Source organism: Lampetra fluviatilis, chromosome 47, assembly GCF_964198595.1.
Source record: "Lampetra fluviatilis chromosome 47, kcLamFluv1.1, whole genome shotgun sequence".
Lineage (NCBI taxonomy): Eukaryota > Metazoa > Chordata > Hyperoartia > Petromyzontiformes > Petromyzontidae > Lampetra > Lampetra fluviatilis.
Genome location: NC_136321.1, coordinates 8396897 through 8424368, shown reverse-complemented (window position 1 = coordinate 8424368; position 27472 = coordinate 8396897). Strand labels below are relative to the sequence as shown.

General features: G+C 50.8%; 1 protein-coding gene across 3 annotated transcripts in view; it reads right to left on the bottom strand.

Annotated features, from left to right (window-relative positions):
• Positions 1-27472, bottom strand: part of PDE10A (phosphodiesterase 10A) — an 83762-nt gene that overhangs the window by 42204 nt on the left and 14086 nt on the right. For 2 of the 3 annotated variants that reach the window (XM_078877364.1, XM_078877365.1), the window contains exons 2-3: positions 14004-14132; positions 1539-1567 (exon numbers count right to left, since the gene is read on the bottom strand). In XM_078877364.1, coding sequence (XP_078733490.1) covers positions 1539-1567; positions 14004-14132 — 158 coding nt within the window. Of the gene's footprint in view, positions 1-1487; positions 1568-14003; positions 14133-27472 lie in introns of all 3 variants that reach the window. The other variant, XM_078877362.1, reaches the window with a different exon arrangement.

The window sequence follows — 27472 nt, the reverse complement described above, 5'->3', positions numbered from 1 at the left end:
ATTCGTAAAAGTGCGGTGAGTTTCATGATCTCAAGTCGGTCACAAATAATTATTGGCATGACGAACCCCCCTCCCCCCCACCCCCGCGTCCCCGTAACGTACAAATTAGGTTTTGCGCTTCATTTAGCAGATACCATGAATGAGAGCTAAGTCAAATTAATTGAGAGAGGCGCGTGGAGTGAAGCGCTCGGTAAACCGTGCTGATAAACGGCACGCTCCCCGGCACGGTACGCTCGGGGACATCGCGCAAGCGGGCCCCTTTTTGTCGTCACCTTGAAATCCTCCCCCAACGCGACGTGTGGCGAGCGTTGCCACCTGTTGAGGCCCGACGACAAAAAAAACCGGGACGTATCGTGGCAAGAACAAATATCTTCTTGGTTCTTTCGGTAAAGTCACGTAGAAGGGAAGTAATCAAATGATAAAAATAAAACATAATAAAATAATTCTCACGACGTTTCGGCCACAACGCACGCAGCGGTCCTCAGGTGAAGAATGAAACACCACCAAGCTTAAATATGCGCTCCAAGCTTGGTGGTGTTTCATTCTTCACCTGAGGACGGCTGCTTGCGTTGTGGCCGAAACGTCGTGAGAATTATTTTATAATGTTTTATTTTTATTATTTTATTACTTCCCTTCTACGTGACTTTACCGAAAGAACCAAGAAGATGAATCCCTGCAGTCACGAAAACTTTAAATCGAAAAAAAAGAACAAATATCTTTACAATGCCTGAAGAGGGCGAGGAACTGCATGTGCGATGCATTGCCTCGAGTAGTGTTTTATCACGTTGCTGACAAACACCGGGAGCTTTCAATATTCTCGGGAAGACTTACGGATTTCCCAGGGTCAGTTGCCACCTCGACCAGGACTCAGCGTCCCGATATTCCCGTGGCTAATGTTTCTGCTGGGAATGCCGGACGGGATTTTTGCGGCGCTTCTTCGCCCCGTGTGTGTGCGCACTCCCCTGGCAATAATCGGAATACGTAAGAAGAGCACAGGAAGAAGAGGCAAAGGAGGGGTGACGTGGGGGGCCAGACGTTCACTTCCAAGTTGCACGTTTATCTCGTTCACCCGCAGGTGAGGAACTCAAGAGTGAAAAAGTCTGACAATTTGGGGGGTGACGGTGGCCGTGCACAGTCCCGGTTGAGACCATTTGTGGGCAACTTTCGAATTTGAGCAAAATTTCGACCGCGACACGCGCCAGCGCACAATGGGCCACGGACGTCCGCTGATTATCACCGCGCCCGCAGCATTGATCCAGGGGTGGCCGCTCGATTCGAACCGGCGACCCCCTGCAACGGCGGCGGCCGCGGAACGGGGCGACGGCTGGGCCCACGTCACCGCTCCCCCAGGGGACAGAGAATGAAGAGGACGGCGGGAACAAAGGGGCGAGTGAACAGCACGAGGGGACAGAGAGCGATGGGGGGGGGCAGGGGGGGGGGGCAGAGAGAGAGAGAATCGTGTACGTGGGTGATATCACGTAAAGCACCTTCGAGGCCGCATGCTGACGTGGTAATGAGTTAGGGGGCGACGTACTCACCCGTGTGACCTCACGAACGCTCGCATTGTCTGTTCACACCCACGGCGTGTATGTGTGCGTGTGTGCGTGCGCGTGTCCGTGTGAGTGCGTGCGAGTGCGCGGCGGCGTGTGCGTGTTTGCGTGTTGCGTGCAAGTGTAAGTGCGGTGAAACAGAACGACAACAAAAAGACAACAAAACAAACGGTTACTTGCAGATATTGACAGAAGCCCAGAGCGTACACACACATCGTACGCACGATGCATATACACACACACAAATGCATTTGCGTAGACACCCGCGCGCACACGCATCCTTGGACACAGGCACTGCACACAAAGACAAAGATTCACCCGTATATCTTCAACATAGTTCTGGGACAAGCACCTATCAAGGCCGGCACAGCACACGAGGGGGTGGGTGGCCAGCACCACGCCCGACCGCCTTTGTCTCCCCAGTGGCGATGTTTACACACCACACCAGGCACTAATTTCAGGCTGAGTCGACCTAGGGGAGGCCCAGGACCGGTTCAGATAATCGTCACCGGTGTTGCTCCGTGAGCGGGAATCGAACCCGGGTCGCTGGGTTCATAGCGCAACGCGCTAACCGCTGCACCACCGCTCCCCACACGCACGGACACACACACACATGAAGGGACCATAGACACACAGCGACATGCATTAAGATTCCCATTTTTTAGCATAGGAAACTGTTTGTTGGGGCACGTGCTGTTAGCGAGCACCCGTTAAGTCTGACAGAGTACAGGTGGGGCAGTGTAGGCACCATCACATCCAGCCACCTTTCCCTCCCCGACGCGGATCTTGTTTACATACCGCACCGCGCATTGCTGAGGCACCAGGGAAGGTTTCGAGAACACTTTGCTGTTGACGTTACCCATGGCAGGGACGTGAACCCAGGTCACCAAGATGGTCGCGGCTAATATGCTAGCCACTGCGTCTCGTCTCATCTCACAAACATTGCAAAGATCCCCCACCGCCCCGGCAGCCTTAAGAGGCTGCCGGGGGCACGTGCTGTTAGCGAGTGGCATCTACGAAGGCCGGCACGGCGCACGAAGAGGTGGGTGGCCAGCACCACGCCCGGCCGCCTTTGTCTCCCCCAGTGGCGATGTTTACACACCGCACCAGGTACTCATTTGAGGCAGAGTCGACCTAGGGGAGGCCCAGAACCCGGTTTAGATAATCGCCTAATGTACGTTGCGGGTTCGTAGGGCAACGCGCTCACCGTTGCGCTACCGCTACCCACACACTCGCATGCACACACACACAAACACTCGCATGCACACACACACACTCGCATGCACACACACACCCACACTCTCGCACACACATAAAAAGACACAGATCCCCCCGTATAGCCTTTAACAGGCTGTATGTATGTATGTTGAACTTCTTTCGCACCATACGTAGCCAACAATGCTAATCAGAGGTGCAGACTTTTGGGGAAAGTGCCGCTCGCAAGCACACAAGGACACCTTTATCCCCCCATTGCCGATGTTCTCATTTAAGGCTGAGTCGACCGAGGGGATGCCTCGGTCCGTTTAAAATATTTCGTCGCTGCGAGCGGGAATTGAACTCGGGGCTTTCGCCGGGTTCAATCGCGTCGGGCAAATAATCGTTGCGCCACCACTCCTCGCTCGCGCACACAAAACACTCAAACATATACGAAAACACAAACGCCCACGTCAATTCACCGGCACGTACACAACAACAGCAACAGCAGCAGCAACCGCCGTCCTCTACGAAGCGATGGAGCGGTCAAACCAAAGCGCTTCGTGTGCCAGGCTACGTGCACATTAAGGCCGTCACGTGATGCGTTCACACACACACACGCGCGCGTGGACAGGTTTCCTTCCCGACAATTGCGCGCGACACGCAAGAACGGCGCCACTGTACATCAGTGCGTGCTCCACAACGTGACGCCCGCAGCGGCCGGCGCGTCGAGCGGTTATAAATCCCACTTCAGGGACCTTGGGAAGGGATGCGCCGTGGCCATGGCCACGCAGTTTACCCCATGGGTTTAGGTTCAATCCCTGACCTGAGGCTATTGGTTCATTTCCCATTTCGACGGTGGGCTCAAACTCGACGTCCTTCCGTGGCGATCCGTGGCGTGGCGAGTCAGCAATTGCGTTCGCGTTACAGTACTCCCTCGTTATTCACGACACTCGCTGTCCGCGAACCGCGTCTGGAACTCTACGCGACCGCATCGACGGAGAGAGAGAGCAGGAGTGATGAGAGAGAAAAAGTGATGAGAGAGAGAGAGTGATGAGAGATGAAGTGATGAGCGTGACGGTGATGTGAGAAAGTGATGAGACGGTCAACCGTGCAAATCGGAGAATGCGGAGGAAGGGACAACTCCTTGAGACATTAGTGCAAGGCACCTTAGAAATAAATGTGAATTGTTATTATAAACAAACTAAAGCAATTCTAAAGAAATTACTTTCCAAATCTAGAATATTTAAAGGTGCATAGCTGCAGTGGCTTCCCAATCGGTGAAGGAAGAGCGTTCCAGACGGCCGCAGAAGCGCATCTGAAAGCGCGCAGATGCGGCAACCGTCCGCACCGCTCGACCCTCCGCTGGCACGGCGCGGAAAGCGTCTTGCTCAGCTCACGAGGTCACGAGGTCACGAGGTCACGAGGTCACGAGGTCACGAGGCCGGGTGAGGGATGAAGACGCAGGGACATCGCCATGGCAATGCCACCCCTCTCTCCAGACATGACACCTGAGGCAGGGTTCCCCCCACACACACCACCCCCTACAACCCCACCAGGCTACAAACACATTCGTCAGAAGGCCCCAGCACACCGTTCATTTATTTACTTGCTTAATCCCTTGCTCCTCCTCCGCCACACGCCCAGGCGTGCACACAGGGTCATGATGCGGAACAGAATTCCGCCTGATTCACTTTCGCGAGAAGTGGCCCACCTCGGGATAAAGGGGGGCAGCCGAGAGCAGGGACTGGTTTTCGACCGTGCAACGTGCCCTGCCCCCGTCTATCAGCAGGAATACAGCAATGATGATCAGCATCGTCGTCAGGTGGCTTGTGGGAAGAGCGACCATCTTTCGATCGACGAGGTTGGCCACAACAACTCACACAGCTGCCGTGAGTGTTGTGGGGCGTTCAGACACCCCCCCCCCCTGCCACCCCCCCCCCCCGTGACGTTTAGATTCGCTGAAGAGACACCCACAACATTTTGGACAACCTTGACTTAAAGCTTTCGTGACTGCAGGAATTCATATTCTTTGGGGCTTTCGGTAAAGTCACATAGATAGGTTCAAGGAAAATAACAAAAACTACGATGTTTCAATCGCAACGCCAGCGTTCGTCATCAGGACCGCTTGTGTTGACAACAACAAAAAACTTGAGACCACAATTTTTGTAACATCTCCGCCATGGCGGCATAATTGCTGACTGTTGCCGATGACACGGAACCATTAAAATACAGTGCACAGTAGCGCACGGGCTGTCGTCTAAGCACTCATTCAACCCTAGCCAGTTGTTGCGTAGATTGATTATAAACACAGTGGAGTAGAACTCCGCTTATCCGTCACAAAGTGGGGGGAGTAGGGGGGGGGGGAAAGTAGCGGATCCTCCCTGTCATCACACCAAGAACCAATGAGAACCGCCCGCGATCAAGGACACCGCCAACCTCCACAGTTGCGGCTGCGGCCCCGATCTTACCGACTTGTCTCGTCGGGGCATGAAAACCACCATGTTCAAGGTCAACAGGTCACCGTGGCCAATGGCAACGGTGCCACCCGTCATTGACCTTGACCCATCGCTAACTCCGTCCTGCTGGACACCGCCAGCATGTTGGGCACAAAACTCTCAAAGCCGTCGACGTCGCGGACGTCCGGCTCGGGGTCGTCCCCCTTGGTCGCCCACCTTCGAGTGCAACTCCAATTAAGTTATAGTAGTAGGTTTTTACCCTTTCAACTGGTACAAAAACTGTGACACCTTTATACAAGACATCATGTTTGCAATAACCACAACACAAGCAGTCAAAATGCAAACAAAAAGAAACAACTCTGATGATGATAATGATATGCTGTTTCTTTTTGTTTGCATTTTGACTGCTTGTGTTGTGGTTATTGCAAACATGATGCCTTGTAAAAAGGTGTCAGTTTTTGTACCAGTTGAAAGGGTAAAAACCTACTACTATATTTTGCCACTGGTAAAGGAGATGTCTCATAGTCCAATGAAGCTCTCGGTGGCATGGCCCTCCTCCATCATCACAACCTTCTCGTCTTCCTCGTTACATCTACAACGCCCCCCCTCCCCTCCATGCCCCCAGGTCACATCCTATTATGAAGCTCCAAGTTGTTTATCCGATCCTCCTCCTCCAACCTCCTCCTCGTCTTCCCGATTTACATCGACACCGAGTCCACATGACATCCTATTTCCACCCTCCTGGTTGCCCGACTGAGGCATACAATCCCTGTCGACCTCCCACTCGGACATACGGTCCTGTCAAAGGCCAAACACTTCTGGACTAATTGCTGTTGAGTGAGATAAAAGCGTGGCCGTTATGAACACACAATAATTATAAGTGGATTTGTTACCCACACCAAACGTATGGCTCTGGGCTGACACTCGCTGAAAATCTCGTCACTTCTCCAACCGGAACATCCACTATCCATACAGAGACAAATGTCCCCTGTATAGCCTTAACAGAGGGTTGGGGCAAGTGCTTTTAGCGAGCACCTATCAAGTCTCAGTACAGGTGGAAGAGTGTAGACATCGTATCCCATTACACATACACACACCTGTGCCGTCCGTGTATCTCCTTCTCTGAGCGATCTTTCTCATCTCTCCGCAGCATCGCACACCCGTGTAGCCATGCCATGTGCGTACCTAGAACTGTTTTCGCACCGTACGAAATCAACCGTGCTAATTGCCTACCCATATGCACAGCTTTTATTGCCTCTACAGTCAGCTATCTGTCCACCCAACAATTTTAAAATATATTAGAAAGTTATTTGGTATATCCCACGCTCACCGGCTGATAATTAAGGCAGCGAGCGGGTGACGTGCTTAGAAAGACGTTTTTTTATTAATTCAAAAAAGCTATTTTTTAAATGCGGTCGTAAGCGTCCGTCAAAATTGTGCAAATACCTCTTTCATTTACCTCCCCTCCCCCCTATTGTTCCGTAGATCACAATTAAGCTCCGCCATCCCATCCACGACGACGCGTGTGTACGCTGGCCTGTCCAGGTGGCGTGCGCGTGCCCTGGCGCGGTGAGAAGAGCCCCTTCCAATTTCCTGAGCATGCCCAGAAGAGCCGCGTGAACGCGGCAATCCGAACCGCGCCCCCCCCCAACCCCAACCCGAGCCGACAATGCGAGCAAACCGAGCGTGTCTATGGGGAGTAAGCCATATTTAAAAATTAAAACGAACGACCCCACTCCTAGATATACATCGGTAAGTAAACCGCAATGGCTTGTTTTGGTTTGAAACGCACTGTTGGTAATCTCTCTATTTGCGCCACGTCATGCGCTTCTGTGCCCAGGCTCTCGGGTTACCTGCCACAGGTGAGGGCAATTGCGAAAAATGTACCAGGGTTTAGCAGCCTGGGCAAGCCAGTCCATCAAGCGAGCCTCCTTGGGACAGCTGTGCGTTTGGGGGGTACAAATCCACTGCGACCACCATCACCAACAACATTTGTCCCTTCCATAATACCATTAGTAAAAAAGGAACCGAAAACATTCATTGAAGATGTGGTCCACCCCCACCGCCCCCTTTCTCTAGCCAGTCTCACTCAGACTCAATCATTTTAATTTTACCTCTGCATATAGCCACCAGGTTGTCTATCTTCCACTGCCCCTGGTCCCCTTCCACTGTGCGTCCAATCGCCAAGTGCGGGCTCACGCCCGGCCTCACTCTCGTAACGGGCGACCACCACGGTGGCTAGGAGATGTTAACAACCTCGTCTGGTATGCGGGAGGTCGTGGGTTCGATCCCGACCCTGACACTTGCTGCTGTATATTTGGAATTTGCATGTTCTCCCCGTGGCCCCGTGGATTTTTCTCCGGACCCTCCGGTTTTTCACTCCACATTTAGAAACGACACGCGTTTAGAGAATGTGTCTGCCATACATTTCCAGTCGATAAGCCACTTTGTTGAGCTATCATTTGTGGCCATGGTCGCTTCTGAAAAATTTGCAATAAAGCACAGTGGGCCTTACCTGCTAAAATAAAAAAAATAGTTTAGTTCATCTTCTTGGTTCTTTTGGTAAAGTCACGTAGAAGGGAAATAATAAAAATAAAACATAATAAAATAATTCTCACGACGTTTCGGCCACAACGCAAGCAGCCATCCTCAGGTGAAGAACAGGTCTGTCGGAAAGACAGCGTTTGAATGACAGACCTGTTCTTCACCTGATGACGGCTGCTTGCGTTGTGGCCAAAATGTCGTGAAAATTATTTTATTATGTTTAATTTTTATTATTTTATTATTTCCCTTCTACGTGATTTTACCGAACCAAGAAGATGAATCCCTGCAGTCACGAAAACTTTAAATCGAAATTTAGTTTAGTTCAGTTTAACTGCCGACCGCGCAAACTCTCCTCCTGTTGGGTCGACTCAGCCTAAAGAGAGATTTATTCCGTGCAGACCGAGGAGCTGAGCTGTGACTGCTGCCAAACACAAGCACAGCCCAGACGAGGCCGGGTGGCTTGGAGGTCAGAGCGCTCAACTGGCGCATGCTGAACTCTGGAAAGGCTGCCTGTGATTAAATTGGCTTCTCAAGTGAAGCGAGTTAGATGGGCTCGGCCCAGTCACCAATGGCTGTGCAAATTTCGACACGATGTTACGTTCAATAATCCGCCCGAATTCCAGCTCAGAGAATGACAATATCAGTTCGTTTCGTCACGTGACGAACATTACTCCCGGTGGCGGTGCGGGTAGGACATTGCTGCCCGATATTGCGTAAACCAGAGGTCACTTAAAGGTCAATTGAAGCGAAGGGTCGCGCTGCTCTCTCGAGGTCAGAATGGAGACTTTGTCTCATGCGTGACACCGATAGCACAATCGGGATAACACTGAGGGTGCGGGGGGAGGGGGGCTGGAAATAACATAAAACAAAAGCCGAGCGCAGGCATTAAAACAAAAGACATTCTGGCGAATTGCCCGATGATGCTGGATGCAATTACCAGCGAAACGTCGTACTCAAAAATTGTAAATGTTGTGGTTTCACGCTTCAACACACCGGTGGGCTAAAGCAGTGAACTATTTGTCTTTTGTCAACGTGACACTTTTTTACTGATTGGCCGTGTCGGGTGGTGGAGGGTTACGACACATTTATAAATAACGCGATCTAAACCCAAAAACGTTGATTATGAATAATATTGGTCGCGAAAGCCTACGTGTTAAGCTGGCTACACAGTTTTTCGAGCAGGCTTCTGGAATACCCTTTCTCTGAAGATGTGCGTGACTGTCGCTCCCTCGTAAGCGTGGGTTTTCTCCGGGCACTTTTTGCTTTTGCTCCCAAATGATAAAAAAAAAACCACGAAAGAATGATAAATAAATATCCCCAGCAGTACCCTCGTAAGAAAGCACTGAGACTCAGTCAGGCTCCCCTGAGTAAACAAGAAATGTAAGTTGCCTGTTGGCATTATTCGGGTAGGGGGTGCAATGCCACAGTGGTAATTGCGCGGTACTATGAACCCAAAGACCTGAGTTTGATTCCTGGCCATGGCTAACATCGGTGGCGAGTGATACCTAAGCAGGTCCTGAGCCTCCCACTTCACCGACACGCACTTACCGGCGTGGTGAAGTATGGTCAAACAACCCACATGAACGATACAGAGTGGTTGATGTCCTCATCCAACAGTGGATTGACAGAGGGCTGTAACAAATTAAGCTATTGGCATTACCTCACTGATAATCACAGAAGGCGATACATGCGTGATTATTTTGCCACGTTTCAAGTTGACTCGGACACTGAGCAAGTCAGTCCAGTCAGCGAGAATGAACGATTCTTGCGCGGAACGAAAGTCACAAACGGTCAGTGCGTTAAGGGAGCAGCATTAACATTGCAAAACGAGCGTGCGCCAAATCATTACAAGCTTGGCAAGCCCGTCCATTAACTTCACCTCCTGCGTGTCTGCACAATAGATCAGCCCCACGGCTCCCGGCGGCACATGTCCATCCCGAGAGGGTGCTCCCTACAGCAGTGCCACGATCGTCCGTGGAAGTTGTAACGGACTTCGCGAAAGAAAGAAAGAAAGAAAGAAAAAAAATCAAAGGCCAAATCACTTACGGACGAATTGCTGTTGATACTCTTTGGTTCTTTCGGTAAAGTCACGTGGGTATAAAATAAAATAAATCACGACGTTTCGGGCGCAACACAAGCGTCCGTCATCAGGTGGGAAAGCATGGCCTGCTGCTGATGCAGACTGTTTTAAAACAGTCGTGATTTATTTTATTTTATACCTACGTGATTTTACCGAAAGAACCAAAGAGCATGGATTCCTGCAGTCACGAAAACTTCAAATCAAGATTGAATTGCTGTTGAGTGTGAGTGAGAGAAAAGGGTGGACATTATGAATAACACAATAATGATAATAATGAGTCAATTTGTTAGTCACACCAAACGTGTGGCTCAGAGATCATCCCACAAATGAAGGTGCTATGTTAACGCTCTGTAAGCTGCTGGGAACATTTCCGTCCTAAGCCTATTGCAGAACTGGCTGACACTCGGTGAAAATGCCAAGTCGTCTCCTCTCGAAGCGGCACATCCACCATCCATACAAATACAAAGATCCCCCGTATAGCCTTAACAGACTGTTGGGGTAAGTCCTGTCAGCGAGCACCTATAAAGTCTAAGTGCAGGTGGCGGCGAGTGGGGGTCAGGAATTCTCGCCGTCGCTGGCCATCGGCGGAAATGTAAGGCGAACAGTCGATAGCGTTGTCCGTCAGGGCGTCACAATCAATTTGCTCTTTTTTTCCGTGACAGGAAATCCAAGCCGGCTTGGCCTTGAAGTGCATGCCCCCCCCCCGCCCCCCCCCCCCCGTCGCCGCCCCCCCCCCCCCCACTTTCGATAAAACACGAGAGTGCCGTCTTTAGGAGGGGATGATTTGTCAACACGTGTAAGAAATCCAACCGTAGATTTGTTTTTTGTTCGAATCACAAGTTAAAGTGACGTAGGACTGTATAGAATTCATGGCTTTTTACCGCGGACCTTGTTCTGCGCCCCCCCCCCCGCGCCACCCCGCCCTGTCCCACCGCCGTGTAATTTGACTTTTCATAGCCACCTCAAGCGTGTGGTGTTGGTTTATACGAGAACTGGACTACTCGATTATATCAGTGATCGATTACTCTACCGCTCGTAAGGTCGACCGGTCGGATAACGCGATTAAAATTGTTTGGGGTAAAGATTAGAACAGAAACCTCTCTCCTCTTGTCCGCACATTGTGCCGCTGGACGGGAGGTGACGAGCGAGGCCTTAGCGACGCCATCGGCACCGTCAGCCACGTCGTTTGTAAAAGGGGCCCCGCAAAAAAGTAGTCGATCAAAACTTTCGCCAATTAATCAACCGAATCGAACAATCGTTCGAGCTCTAGATTAGATATCACATTTTTGCAAACAATAATGAAAATCATTATTAATAAATAAAAACATTTCGCCATTCAGTTTTTTTCCAGGAAAGCACTCGCGGAATGGCAAAACGCTTTTTTTTTCCAACAGCGAGCTGCTTTGGAAAATTTGCCCAATTTCATGAATAAGCGTCGCTCCGTGAAGCACTCCCACGTGAAAGGCCGCACCATTGCTCTCGAGAGACCGTTGCCTACGTGGGCGGCTCAGTCACCGGCAAGCCATCGAAAGAAAACGACCTCGGAGAAAGGGTTTGCACACTGCAGAGGGCACGCATGCACATGCACGCAAGTGCGACCCGAATGGAGCCCACACAACCACAAAGTGCCCGCCACAAATGAACCGCACGACACCTCGCTGATCTCGTCGAGGAGCATAAACCACCGTCACAGCAGCAGCAGCGGCTTTTGGCTAACCGTCGAACAAAGACGGTCGCCGCGTCGCGCGCTTTCAGATGCACTTCTGCGGCCGTCTGGAACGCTCTTGCTTCTAATATTAGGAAGCCCCTGGAGCTATGCACTTTGAAATCTAGAAGAACTGCTTTTTGTGTTTAATTTGTTGTCCTTCCCCCACACCTCCAATTAGCACGGTTGGCTATGTACGGTGCGAAAGTTCAAAGTACGTACGTATAAAGCACGCTTATGTGCATTCCACCAGCGTTGCCTGCCGTGAGACCCGACCGACTCAACAGTCGCAGGCCACAACAAAGTCAGAATGAGGATGGGACGAGGGCGAGGCAGTCTTATTATCGAGGAGAAGAAGAAGAAGGCTGGATAACGCAGAGACGTCACCAGGAAAACTGATGCAGTGAGAAACTGACGTGAGCAAGACGGCAGGAAGGACCTCGGGCCAAACGGGAAGAAAAAGGAGACAGAGACTTGGCCCCAGGCGGAAAATAGCAAATTACATTAGCAGAAAAGGCGGCGAAACATTATGGGAAGTGTACAAAACTCGCGTTGCCAACAGGTGCAGAAACGCTAAACGCTACTCGATGACGGTGATGATTCAAAGGAGGGGCCTCCAGATTAGCGGCCTCCTGACGCCACATGCGTAACGTGCACTAGTCTAAGATCATTAATCTCTCACCTCCGCCGTCACATGCACCCCGTTCATCCTCTCCCGTGCTTTAATCACGGTTAAGCCGCCCGCACGAACCGCCTTCGCGCGGCACGACAACGCACAACAGCGCGGAGCGGCGCAAACAACCGGCATTTTGCAGTGTTTTGTTTTTTTGGCGAGAAGAGATAGGGAAATTTGCCCGTCTGTTGTTATTTGCGGTGGGTGGGGGGATTTGTTGGGGGCCTCGCCACCCGGTTTGAGAAAGAAGACGCGGGACATGTTTTTTCGCCGGCAGTGGTTGAATGGCAGCGTCCGTGCGTCCCCCCTAAAGTTCGGCCTGGGGGGGGGGGGTGCGAGCGACTGGGGCGTGACTCAGGCTCGCTCTGGGAACGGCTCTAAGAGTTAAAATCGCAGCCTCTTGCGCCAATCGGAATTCTGCTGACAGCCTTCGTTTGAAAAGAGTTATTGTAAGGTGGCTGGAAAAAAACACGGCACCGCTGCGAGTTTTTTTGGAGTTTGTGGAAGACGGTCAAAGTTTTGAGTCGTGCGGTCGTTTAAAAGACGATTTGCGTCATTCAAGTCAAGCTTTCGATTTTATCGGTATTTACTGTTGTTGTAACATTGACAAAAGGCACCCCCCCCCCCGAACTACGAAAGCGAAGTTTGAATATCGACGGATTCGCTATTTAAAATAAAAACGAATTGATTGGTCACACTGACGATCGCGCTTGGTTTCTTTCCATTAAAATCACTCGTTCGATAAAGCGCAGAGGGCACTTTAACGCCCTCTGAACGGCCTGTGGATTTCCATCCTTCCGCCCCAAAGCCGTCGACCAAAAAAAACTAAGATAATGGACAAGAAAATCACGAGCACGCCAATGTACCATGCACGACAAATTATTAATGCCACCCAGTTAGGCGTTTAGACTTTTATGGGGCAAACGACATTGTCAGAGAGCACTTATTTAGGCCGGCTTGCACAGCACACACAGCGGGGATGTGGCCAGACTGGCCATTCTAGATTTGAAGCTTTCGTGACTGCAAGGATTCATACTCTTAGGTTTTTTCGGTAAATTCACGTAGGTAAAAAAAAAATTAAAAGGTAATAAAAGTAATAATGGAAATAAAATAAAATAATAAATCACGACGGTTGTGACGGTCCCACCTGATGACGGAGACTTGTGTTGCCTCGGAAACGTCGTGATTTATTATTTTATTTTATTTCCATTATTACTTTTACAGACTGGCCATCTTTGATCTCCAGCATGCTGCTGTTAACACAAACTCGTACAGGGCACGCATCGAATGCCGAATCAAGCTCGAGGCATCGTTCTATAAATTGAGGGATTTTCATTTGCGTGCACACATTTGCTACAGACGTCTGATACTTTTGTTCGGACAATTGGTCCCGCTTATTTTTTGATGGTATCGACAGCGGGGGGGGGGGGGGGCTTAAAGCACAAACTCAAATACCACCTTGCACTGAGCAGCACAGCCAGAAATCGAACCCATCATATCAAGGTCTTGTCACGGCAAACAAATCAGCCCACAGCACTGTGCACCCTAACGACAAAGACCTCACACACACACGGGATAATCCCATCCTCACGCGATCCACCCACACCCCACCGCCCCCCAAACACTGCCCCAAGCACCTCAACTCAGACAGACGGCGCTGCTGACAAAGCGCTCTGCGGCGCACTGCAGGCGTTCGCAATCAAAGCACTCCGCGCGAGCAAGTAAAGTGGCGAGCGCGACAGCCCCCCCCCCCTCCACGCCACCCTCCACCCCCCGCCCCCCGAAAAAAATCGCTTACCTTCGCATTTTTTGTTTTTCCTGCGGATCCACCGTTCCAGGGTCTCCACGCTGACGCTTTCCGCCACGTACTCATCCAGCACGTGCCGGTTGAGCGACAGGTAAGTCTTTACCTTTTCGTCCGTAAGGCCTGTCGGAGGAGAGAGGGAGGGAGAGAGGCACGGGGTGAGCGATCGCCGCAACGTCCGTTTCTTCAATGACCCGCAAAGACATTACCAGAGTTTGTTTTTATTTTTTGAGACAAAAGCCTTTTCGGGCCCGCGTGCAAACTCATCCGACTCCGATAACACAGAGCGAGATGGGGCTACTACTGCTGCTGCTGCCGCTGCTACTGCCGCTGCTGCTACTGCTGCTGCCCGCGGAGTAGCGGTCGGCACACCGGGATTGCGATCCAGCAGTCGCCAGGTTCGATTTGATCTTCTGAGCCGGAATCAAAACAATGGTGGGCACATTTATTCAATTCCCACCACCCACTGTCTCCCCCACCCCCTAGTCCCACCTCTGTCCACCCAGCAATCGCAGGGCTGCACCTTCATGTTTGAGCACAGAGCGAGATCATATCTGAAGGATCGTGACAGAGGTGGCGGCAGCGGCGGGCAGCTTGGGGAGGCCTTCATCTAGCAGTGGATTGATCATGGCTGACGTATGGATGTTGAACTCCTTTCGCACCAACCAGGCCAAGGTAAACACCGCGTGCCATCGCATTCATCATCTGCTCACCTGATCCCACAAACCTGGCAGCTGTGTACAATCGCAACGAGATCATAACAACAACAACAACAACACGTGGTCAGAGATCCCGTAGTAGGTGGGGTGAGTGTTGTGGGGGGATGTGCAGATGACGCACGTCGGTGAACGGATGGGAGGGGGGATGCAGATGAACGACAGGGTGGCGAATCTGGCCGACAGGACAGAGAGGAGTGTAGGGGGTGGGTGGGGGGCGGGTGCGGGTTGCTACTACACACACTGCCAGCCTTCAACCACCAGAAAGCGGACTGCGGTAGACGGAGGGGACGACATCAATGCGGGAAGGAGAGAGGCCGTGCCCAACACCCCCCCCGCCGCCGCTTGGCTCCAATAATTCAAGGCTATAACAATAGGTTTTACCCCTTTCTGGCAATTAAACAGGAGGTGTCGAGGTGTTAAAACACCAAACAGAATCCTTACTCGAGGAATCCTGTCTGCATTAAGCACTCGTGCATGTGGTGAACATGCAGACAAAAAAACATGCAAACAAAAAAACATGCAAACAAAAAAACATGCAAACAAAAAAACATGCTCTGGCGATAGATGACGCATCGTCTTGGAAACTGATTGGTCCACGCCAGAGACGGCTTTCTGTTCCCCGCAAGTACGTGTGGTCACGGTAATGCAGACAGGATTCCTTGAGTAAGGATGCCGTTTGGTGTTTTAACACCTTGACACAACTGTTTAATTGCTAGAAAGGGGTAAAGCCTATTGTTATATTTCAATGCTGGCAAGAAAGCTCCCGAATTCCAGGCAAACTTTGTCCACGACTCGTCGGTGTCCAAAATGCCCATCAGCCGCTGTGACCGAGAGCTTACACGTCGTCACGGCTGGTTGTGGCGTGAATTGTTCGGCTCGGTTACGCAGTTTGACGGGCAGGTCCTAGTCGATGAGTCGCTTTTTTCCCTGCGAAGGGGTTCCCGCGAAACGCGAAACGGGCGGCAGGCAGTCGCTGAGTGGTCAGAACGTGGGTGGTCTCTCCGCGCACGACACCCAAACGAGGCCCTTCGTCCGAAACAACCGCCGCTTAAATTAATCATCACATCGTTGCTGATTATTGTGCCGTAATGTTGCCAAAAGACACCACACGGTACCTTACAAGAGGTCCGAGCGCACATTGCTTCAATTGTGGGCATTGCTAAATCTGTGTTTTGTTGTTGGAATTAACTCAAAAGGCAGGGGTGGAGAGAGGGGTTATAGGCCAGTGGTACAGCCTGGTTGGCATTGACCCTCGTGCAACAAACGAATTGGGACCCCCCCCCTGTCCAATTTCCCCGCTCGTCGGGAGTTGCCACTCGTCCCGATTTTCCCAGGAATCATCCCTCTTGCTTGTTGAGATAGCTGTCCAGGAAATATATGTAAGTGTTGCCAGGATAACATAAAAGAAGATTCTGACTTTTGTCAATTGCGCGAACAAAAAATACCACTCAAGGCGAAATATTCGCGTCTGCCTCTCCCCCCCACTTCCGGTTTCGTGAAATATTCTTATTCTCCTTCGCACGATATATGTCGGGCTTTTTTTGGTTTTGGCGTGCCTCAGCTGCGGAAACCCCTACCCTTCTTCGTAACCTGGAACTTGGGTCCCTCCGTCAGCCCCTCTACACGGTGATGGAGAGTCAAGGTCTTTCCTACTTTTCGACGAATGTGATGGAACATCCTCACCTCCACCTCACTCAAAAGAGGCCCCAAACGGGGATGCCCAGACACACTAGATACATTTTTAGCAGTGGAAAAACAAGCAACCTATAACGCTTCTTGAGCTGCGCCAGGCTGGCTTGGCATGGCCCGGCACGGCTTACTTGTGGCAGTGGAAAAATATCGATTTGGCATCGCACCGCACACTCCTACCCCTCGCGCGCACTACACTCTGATATATTTCAACCAAAACGAAATCACTTTCTGCAGGAAATAAATAAACCGGTTTGGTTGCAACCGTTTTTAACGAACCAAAACTCCTCGAGGCGGATCGTAATTAACGACGTTTAGAGAAATAAATAGCTTGAAATTTCCCCATTTAGACGAATGGTCTATTCCATGGATTGCACCGGATCGGTTTATTTTCTTTCGCGTAGAAAGGGCTTGTGACGTTAACGTGTTTACTCAAGAGTGCTGCCCCCCCACACACACACAGCGATTGCGCCCCCCCCCCCCAACACCGCACGCTAAGCCACTCTCCCCCCACCGTGCCTCAGCAAAAAGCACCTGGGTTTGATTGCCGACCCGGGCGCCTTTTCTGTGTGGAATCTATATGTCCTCCCTCTGTTCTGCATGGCCAAACCTCATCCCGATGTTAAAAGATTTCCTGCAAATTACTCAATCGCGATGACACACGAAGCTAAAACTCTTTAAACGAAACTATTTTTTATTTTACCAGGTAAGGCCCACTGTACTGCATAGCTCTTTTCATAAGCGACCTGCCCACAAATGATAGCTCAACGAAGTGGCTTATCACGTGGACATTTATAGCAGCCAAATACTGTAAACGCGTGATATTTCTAAATGTGGAGGGGGGAAACTGGAGGACCTGGAGAAATATACACGCGACCACGGGATGAACATGCAAACTTCAAATATACAGCAGGCGTCAGGGTCGGGATCGCACCCACGACCTCCAGCATACCAGGCGAGGTAGTTAACATCTCCTAGCCACCGTGGTGCAGCAGCAGCAACATCACCGCTATGCTGTGAAAATCTTTACGGGATCCGTAAAAAAAAGAAAGCCTTGAGCCTCGGCGAGACTTTCCCGGATAAACAAGCGGCGGCATGATAAAATAAAAAAAAATTCTCAAAATAATAAACTTGTACCAAGGGTCTCACAGGAGACGGTCAGTGCCCCCGTGGGGGTACGGCGAGAACGTTTATTTCCACTGCCCATCCTCGATGCCTGGAATGACCGGCGAAGGAGGTTGCCTGAACGTTTTCGCTGACGCGGTGATTCCAAACGCCGCAACCCCTCAAAGCGGCTGCTGGGCAAAGCGGGAGTGATCATATTAGATTCGCTTCGGACCCACACGGCGGCATTACGCATCCTCCACTGGGAATAATAATCGTACATTGCGAATGCCGTGGACGGATATCGGCGGCGCGATAATGTCTTAGACATCGTCGTCATTAGCCACCAGCCGTGATCAAAGATCCCCCGACATAGCCATAACAGGCTCTTGAGGCAAGCGCTGATAGCGAGCATCTAGTAAGTGCACTTGAGGGTGGAATGGCTGGCAGAATGGCGAGCATCGCGCCCGGCCGCCTTTGTCTCCCCAGTGCTGCCAGGTACAAACAACGTCAGGCGCTCGCTTCGGACTCACAATACCAGCCTGGCGAAGGATCCAAGGCAGATTCAGACACCGCTTGCCACTGATGTTATCCAGCGGCCCAGCGTTGACCTCTGCGTGTGTACATGTGCTAGCCACACAGACACACGAGCAAACGAGTGTATAGTCAACATGGACATGTACCCACGAACAGTGTCAACACGCACTCACGCCGAGGGACGGTGAGGGGTGGGGAGGGCATGAAGGAAAACCGGGGGGGGGGTGACGTTTCCAGAGTTCTATAACACACGTTCACCGCTTCACGTCGCAACGTTTCCGTGTTCGCTGGACAACGTTAACAGGACGTCAGTGCACGCGTCACTTTGATATACCCAAAGTCATTGATGTGTCCGAGACAGGAAGGCAACATCAATAATTCACGATTGAACAACACACATTCATGCGGTCGTGGTGACAACAACAAAACGTCGGCAAGGATTGCGCTCGATTCAAATTTTTTGTCAACGGAGCATTCGCGAAAATGTGAAGTGCGTAACCGTTTCATGCCCAATGATCAAATTTTCGCCGGACAGAAAACTACAAAATTGCAACCTCCAACGTGAATGAGCGTATTCAGCCGCAATGGCAAGGGCACAACGAGCGCCTTTCAACACAAGCCTCGCCATTACACGACTGCCCTTTGTCAATCCACTCCCGGCTGGTTGGAGGCTTAGGCCCGCGCCACGTGAGATTAGTTCGACCGTACCTCGCCCGGCGATTATTGATCGATTTTGGCGAGCAGCGGGCACAAGTTCGGGTATCGAGCACCGCCGACGCGAGCCATTCCCGGGAATTAAAAACTCTGGGTCGCCGGGTTCGCACGTCTAGTGCGCTAACCACCGCTCCACCGCTCCGACACCAGCCCACAAACTGCCCTCAAGTTTACATTGCGCGCACATGCTCATCGCCCGCACTATTTCATTTACCAGCAAATTTGTACAATGTCGCTTGCGCTGACAAACACGCGGCAGAAGCTTTTGAGAAAAAAAAATGCCCTTTCATAAATGTACACGGGACACCTGCGGATTTATAACTGTGATTGATGACTGTTCAGAGCAACAATGGGGGGAGCTTTGAACCCCCGTAACCCAAATCCTCCACATTTCCATCTCGCAGGGTTCCCAGCACCCTAACCCCAGAGCACCAGAGAAAAACTTAACATCACAGGCAGCAACAAACGTTGACATGAAGAAGAAGAAACACAATTTTATTTACCCGCCGTGCCGCGTTTTAAACAAGATAACTTTAAACGCTGGGCGCAACAAGAACAAAAACATGTTCTGAAAGCCTCGTTTCAAAATATCAAGGCTGTGTGCACATGGGCAGCAGGTGTTTATTGTAAACATTACCTGGGGGAAGTGTAAACAGCCTTTGCATGTGATGGTTACAGCCCGGCATTAATGTCTCTGCACGAAAAAAAACAAAAACTCTGGTACCAGCTGGAACAGATTATCATAAAGTAACGTTTTGATTTCCTCTCCGCGTGTTCTGCGCGTGTGCACGGCACACCCACTGCTTGCCCGAGGCTGTTTCCTGCATTGCCAGGGTAAGTCTTCTACGAGTACAATCCAAGGACGACGCTTCGCCAGTAATTACAACTAGCTTCATCACAGGTGTAATTACTGGCGAAACGTCACGGCACTCAGACTGTAAATGTCGTGGCTTGGCTCTGCAACACACCGGTTAGTGCTGTACTAGTATACTACACTATACACTACACTATACACTACACTATACACTACACTATACACTACACTATACACTACACTACTATACACTACTATACACTACACTATACACTCCACTATACACTACACTACTATACACTACACTATACACTACTATACACTACACTATACACTACACTATACACTACTATACACTACACTATACACAACACTATACACTACACTATACACTACACTATACACAACACTATACACTACACTATACACTACACTACTATACACTACTATACACTACTATATACTACACTATACACTATTATACACTACACTATATACAACACTATACACTACTATATACACTACACTACACTATACACTACTATACACTACACTATACACAACACTATACACTACACTACTATACACTACACTATACACTACTATACACTACACTATACACTACTATACACTACACTATACACAACACTATACACTACACACTAGTGCTGTACTAGTGACGAATTGACCACGTTCTAAATTTCGATTTAAAGCTTTCGTGACTGCAGGGATTCATCTTCTTGGTTCTTTCGGTAAAGTCACGTAGAATGGAAATAAAAAAACATAATAAAATAATTCTCACGACGTTTCGGCCACAACGCAAGCAGCCGTCCTCAGGTGAAGAACAGGTCTGTCGATAAGCCACGTTCTGTTTACGTGACAACTCTTTACTAGTTGGCTGTGTCGGGTGGTGGCGGGGTTAATGACACATTTATATATTTACGCGATCTAACCCCCCAAAAAAACTCTTATGCATGATATTTGTCGCGAAAGCCTGCCACGTGTTCAGCCTTCTACGCTTTACAGAGGCAAGCTTCCGCTGGACAATCAAAAACACCTCCCCTCCTGCGAGCCGACTGCGTGGCTACGAACTCCAAACTACGTGGGGGGGTGGGGGGGTGACCACGTAACCCGACGCTGCCCCAGAGGTTTTCCGAGAAAACCCCAGAGGGGCAAAAAATTCCACTCGAGGGCCCCCCCCTACTTATTTGTCAGCGAGAGAAAACTAAAAATTGGTCCCGTTGCGGTGGGGAGTGGCACTTTTGTGTGAAACCCCCCCCCCCTCACCACCCCCCCACCACAGCACCCCCCCCCCCCTTTTTTTCGTCGCCCCCCACTTTTTTTAATGGGCAGCCGCTACTTTTTAACTTCGCCCGCAGCCCGACACGTAACACGTGCGGCATTATAGGCGGTGGGGGGGCACGTGGTGTTGCCTGTAATTCGCAATTCTCCCCCCACACCCCCCCGAAAAAGCGGCGGCCGATTTGGGGGCGTCACGTGCTCACGCGAAATAAATAAATAAAAAGCCCCCAGACCCACTTTGATGTTGGCGGATGTGCCCCGTTGCAAGTTTCGTCGTAATGTTTTTTTTTAAAAGCCTTTGAACAAAAGCGGAATTTAACAAGGCGCACACGCCATGTATTTGTGTTAATGTTTGCGGCACTGCATCGCCCACACCCCCCCGGGAGAACACAACAGGCAGTCGAGTTAGTTTTAAAATTTCATCCTCCCCCTCCCACACTGCCTGCCTGTCCCATTCTTTTAGCGAGCTGAATACATTATGTTTTTCTTCTTGTCCCTGCAACGGGATTTTCCCCGGCAGATGGACCGCACGCACAAAGAATGCCTGTCGCTCCCACGTCACGCGACGCGATCTCAAATGCCAAGCGCATGCGGCGGCGAGGATTTAAAAACCGGGTTGGCCAGACGGTTGCCTCAGCTCACAAGCGCAAGACGATTGCACAACAACAACAACGAAAAACGAATGATATTAAGGTCCCACACCCCTCTTTTCATTGACGTAATTTTGTCCATCGATGTTTTTTTTGCTCTTTAAACATACAGTACATGACGTTGGCCATGCGTACACAGGGCACGGCGAGCATGCGTCTGCGCGCACGTGACAGCCCGTTTGACAATCATGTGCTGAATCTCGAGCCGGGGTTGACCACCATTCAAGATTTGGACTCGCATCCTTCCGATCGCGAATAACCCGTGCACCACGTGGTCATCCAATTGCCGGATCATCCTAGTAGCAAATGTAGCTACAGATGTCACGGCCCCCCCCCCCCGCACTTTCAAGGGCCACGCGCTAAATGCTTTCAAGCTATCAATTCCGGTTCAGTGATTCTGCACTTGCTCTATTACTATAGTACTATACCACCTTGGACTTTTATGAACGACCGGATATTTAAGGTTAGCGATTTGTCGTATTATCCGGCTGTATAGAAAATGAAAAAATACAATTACTTTACTATGCAAGTGAAAAATGTGTGTTTTCATATTTATGTGTTTTGTTATTTAGTGCCCCTTTATAACATCATGCTACAGCTTAGTCCGGCACTGTGGCCATTGTATACACTGACCTGTACAACGATCATAATGTTATCAACGTATGGCTCTTCATCAATCCACCGCTATATGAGGGTCTCCAAATGCCAAGCAGGTTGTGGTGTGGCTTAATTGACCATACTTCACCCCGCTGGTAAGTATGCCTTGGACTAGGCAGCTAAGCGTAGATGTGGCAGCAGAGGTATGGTACAACAATGGATTTTTCTGCAACTGTCCTCTGCTGCCCACGATGTAGAATAGCTTCCGCAGCCTATAACACCTGTTATATACTATGGTCGGCCATCCAAGCATGGAGCTATAGCTATGTGTCCAGTGTATGGAGTCAGGTCTAGCCGAACAATGGGGTGGGTTTAGAGAACATGACTCACGAACACGCAAGCAGACAAAAGTAAATCCCCCAATTGGGAGGTCGACTCAGCACCGCGTCGCTGCTGATTAAACACAAATTGAGTACCACTCGGGAAATGTAACAACGATTTGTGACTCAGCCCTGCCATAGGCATGTGAAGCTTCCACCATTCGCTCGGGGCTGTAAAGACCACCATCGTCATCATCATTGTCACCGTGCGATTTAATACCAACACCTTGAGGCGCCAACACCTTGAGAGGGTGTGGTTCGTCAGCGATGGACGCTGACCGCCGGCACCAAACGTGGCGTTTCAGAAACGGTGCACGGCTGCGGACGATGGTACAGCACCGACACCGACAACAACAAAGACCGCGATCAAGAGGCCAAAGTGTGACTTGACACGGGGGAGAACCCACGTTGGCGCGTGTCACGTTCACGTCGCGTGGATGAAACTGAACGTGGGCGACAAGGGTGGCGGCCACCCCCAGTAGCAGAGGTCGCAACCGGGTACCCGATATCCGTACCCTACCCGATACCCGGCTACCCGTACCCGGCTGGGTACGGGTACCCGTTTGCGACCCTGGTGCGGCCGGGTACGGGTACGGGTATGCCGTGAGTCACTGGTGAGTCACCGTTTGTCACTCATTTCCCAACGTCTTGTCTCTTCTCACAATTCAAGTTCCTAGAATCAACCCACCCGCGCCTGCAACATGGCTTCATCCCAGAGGTCGCAATCGGGTACCCGTACCCTACCCGATACCCGGCCGGGTACGGGTAGCCGGGTATCGGGTAGGGTATGGGTATGGGTACCCGATTGCGACCCTGGTACGGCCGGGTACGGGTACGGGTAAGAAATCAAAACCCGTTTGCGACCTCTGCTCAGCAGCGATGCTCGCGCCTCGTCGGCAAGAGCCGCACGGGTTCCATTCCCTGCCTCGGGCGCCCACGATGTTCTCTGCCCGCCCACGTGTTCTGCGCGGGGTTCTCCTTCTGGGTTCTCTCTTGTGCCTGTCCTCCCGTAGCAACTAAAAGCGCACGCACAATGTAGCTGGTATTTGTGCCACAACAACAAAACATCCCAATAACGATGTCATAAATTTCGTGACTGCAGGGATTCATCTTCTTGGTTCTTTCGGTAAAGTCACGTAGAAGGGAAGTAATAAAATAATAAAAATAAAAAATAATAAAATACAATTCTCACGACGTTTCGGCCACAACGCAAGCAGCCGTCCTCAGGTGAAGAACAGGTCTGCCGGAAAGACAGACGCTGATGTAATAAATTATCACCTCTGTCTCAGTCCACTGCGGGGTGACGTTATCGCGGCCTCTTCTACACTGTTAGTCGTTGGGGGGGACTGGGAGTATGCTCACAACCATACCTCACCGTTCTGGTAATTGTGGGTTGGTGATAGGGGAGGAATCACTGCTGATGTTGGCCAAGGCTGGGAAGCGAGCTCAGATCTCCAGGTTCAGAGCGCATTGCGATCACCGCTACTCGGAGGCCGTGGTGGCTGCAGTGGTTAGTTCACTGCATTCGGAATGCAGTGACCACCCACTAATCCAGCAGCGCTGGACCAACGTTGGGCCAATATTTGCCCAACATTTCATGTTTACCGTGCTGAGTTTGATTCCCAGCCAAATCTGAACAAATCCTGCACCCCCCCCCCACTCCATCCCACACTGACCAGCGTGGTGAAGTATGGTCAAATAACCTCCATAACCAGCATGGCGCGTGGATTTTTCAACTGGTAGTGCACTAACAATGGACTAAATTATTATATTATTAGTGTTTAATATATTCTTAAAATATATTGACAACAGATCAAAGTCAAAGCGCAGTAAAGTATTGATATTATTTATATGATTTTTACACCGTATGTACTGGTTTTTTTTTAAAGAGAATTAAGTGTTCTTATGCACGCACACAAGTATAATCCCAATAATAATGTTTTAAATGCAACTGCGAAATTCGATGCTGGAATATCGGGCTACACGGAGCATTACAGCAGAACGTGGCAAAGTTACAACTGTACTTCAAAATAATTGATTGATGGGCAAGCAACGCCGAAACATGAAGTAAATATTTATTCTAAAATGTTATTAATGTGATGTAAACGTACGTGTATGTATGTGTGTGTTTTTTGGAGGGGTTCCCAAAGAAACGAACACAATCCCGTCGCAGTCAGTTCCACTCGGAGACCACGTCCGGCAGTTGAACTTGTGCGCGGCACGACAGCAGAAAGCGCTCACGGGTACCCACGGCTGCAGCCAAGCGGCCGAATAAAAGAGGTCGGTACGAGAAGTGGAGGAGGGGGGGGTGGAGGTTCGTGCAGCGCTTTCGGAAAGCCGAGGTTGGTAATGAAAAGCGGCGTGCACACGTCGCCTTTGGAAGAACGTTTTAGGTCAGCGTGAGTCTCTCTCTCTCAGCTCGCAGCGGACTGACCGTGGCTCCGATGGCGATGACGCCGATGGCGATGACGAAACCGTGTTGCGCTAATGCACTCGGAGCAGTTCAATTCATTCCGTGGATGCACTTTCGTCCACAAAGACAAAGGTACCCCCCCTCCTCCCCCCAGTACAGCTTTGTTCAGGCTGTCGGGGGGCAAGGCCAGAACGGCGCATAAGGTGGAGCCAGCGCCACTCCTGGTCCCCCTCTGTCTACCCAGCGCTGATGTTGCACACTGCACCAGGTACTCGTGTAAGGCTGGGTCCACGTAGGGGAGGCGCAGAGCCAGTTCTGGTATTCACCACTGACGTTAACCGTGAGAAATCAAACGCAGGTTGCTGGGTTCGTAGCTACGCCTCCACCCACGTGCATGCAAGGAGAGGCCATTGGGGCAAATGCTGCGAACGAGCACCTATTAAGGCCGGCACACCTCGACTCCGTTGTCTCCCCAGTGCCGATGATAACTTGCATGCGGGCACACACACGCACCCACCGCATAGCAGGGCACACTACAGCGTCACGTGGTCTCGCGGTAGTGCGTTCGCCGCGAGTTACAGAGGTTCGTGGTTCGAATGCAGCGGCCGCCCCGGTTAATACCGTGGCGCAGTGCGCATTAACCATACTAAAACTCCGCACCGTCCGCTCCACCACCATGGACGTTCAAGATCCCGTGACGGCATTCGCAAGAGTACCCGGCCAAGTCCCGTGCAGTGTCACGGTCCAAAGGTTTTTTTTTCCCAAACCTCAAACAAAAATCCCCCCCCCCCACCCCCGGCAAAATGTACTATATTGGGATCACGTCTAACCGAGCGTCGCCTCCCTCCACTGCGAAACCTTGACAGGGGGTCCCTCGTGAAGAACAAACATTATAAATAAGAAGTCACCAGTCTCAGGGAGGCTCTTTCCTGGATAAACAAGCGGGTTAGAAACACCGCAACCGCACCCCCGCAAACACGCAACGACCCCAACCACGCACACACACACACAACGCTCGCACACACAAAAAAAACACTCCCTCTCTCCATCTCATCCACACGGACGGCTGGCGGAAAAACAGGAAACGTAAGCCGAGGAGGTGCTCACTGTCGCCGTCAAGCCCCTCCGCCCCCCCCGCCTTATTGTCCCGACGGCCACTGCACAGGCCGGTGTCTCCTCGCAAACACAAGAAATACATAAATGATTCATGCTGTCCAACGCAGCACTTTTCGAAGATAATCGCAGCAGCGCGTATTGATTGAACTCGTGTCATTATTTGAAGATTGCATTACAGGCAAATGCCTTCTCCCCCCCCCCACTGCCTGCTTCTCTCTCCGGCACTCTGAAATATTCAGCTGCTTCCGTCAACCTCACTCTCTCTCTCTCTGTCCTGGCTCTCCCATGGCCTCGCAATAACCCTCGACTCTTCCCTCCCTCCTGCTCTCGCTCGCTCGCCTATCCGCGCTGCTCAGTTGCATAGCAAGAAGGCGAGCTGCCACAAATGGTGTAATGGGTATCCCAGACGTAGCCGGTTGGAATCCATCTCCTGGCGTGGCAGTCGAAATAATGGGGAGAGTTTTCTGAAATTCAACCACCTCTCTCTTTTTTTACGATCAGTGGAAACAAGAAGATGCTCGGTGTATTCGGCACTTTGCTTCGTTCATCATTTCGTTATTTTTTTTAATTTAAATTTTTAAACTTTGCTTTATGTAAACCCCCACCTCTTGCTCGCTCTCTCTCTCTCGCTCTCTCTCTCGCTCTCTCTCCACCCAGCAGTATAAACAGTTTTGTCTGCTACTTTCCTGCCTTACATTAGCGGTGGGGTACAATGTTGGTGCTCCCAGCTCTTCTAAGACATCGAGCCAGCGTGGAAGAGTAGGCCAAATGCAATCTAAGACGGCGTTAATTAGCTCAGCACGTCACGTGGGAAGTGTTTAACAATCATTGGGCGCGTGGGACGAGTTCATTCATATTTTAACGGAAAGTCAAATTGCTAAATTGCTCAACGGGGTAAAGACTTTTAGTGTGCCGGTGGGTGGCGAGCATTGGAGTTTGACAAACTCAGCCTGAATCACGACTAACAGTACCGTCATCTCGGCGAGAAATAGTCGTCGCCAATTTGAATCGAGATGCGACCGTGGCTGACGATGACGCCCAACGGCACGCGAACAGATTCGTCCGTCGGGCCCAAAAAAGGATGAACCGCTCCAAACTTCAAAAAGGGGAACTGTTGAGATTTCGGAATAAATGATGCGGGCGGGAACGCGACGGCTCCCACCTCATTGCGACATATGACTCCACTGGAATATCCACAGCAATCAGCCCTGACACCCACCGTGCAAACTTGGGCAGAACCCTCCTGAAAAAGAGCCGTGTGACTCAGTGAGGGCTGTCCGAGGGAGTGGGCTTTCGCGACCAACATTATCCACCGCAAAGGTGCCATGGGTTAGATCCACAGGCGGAGTTTGACTTCTATACTTGGGGAGGACAGGAGGTTCGCTTTGTCCCTCACATTAGGAATCGTGGGAGCATAGAATCAATGTA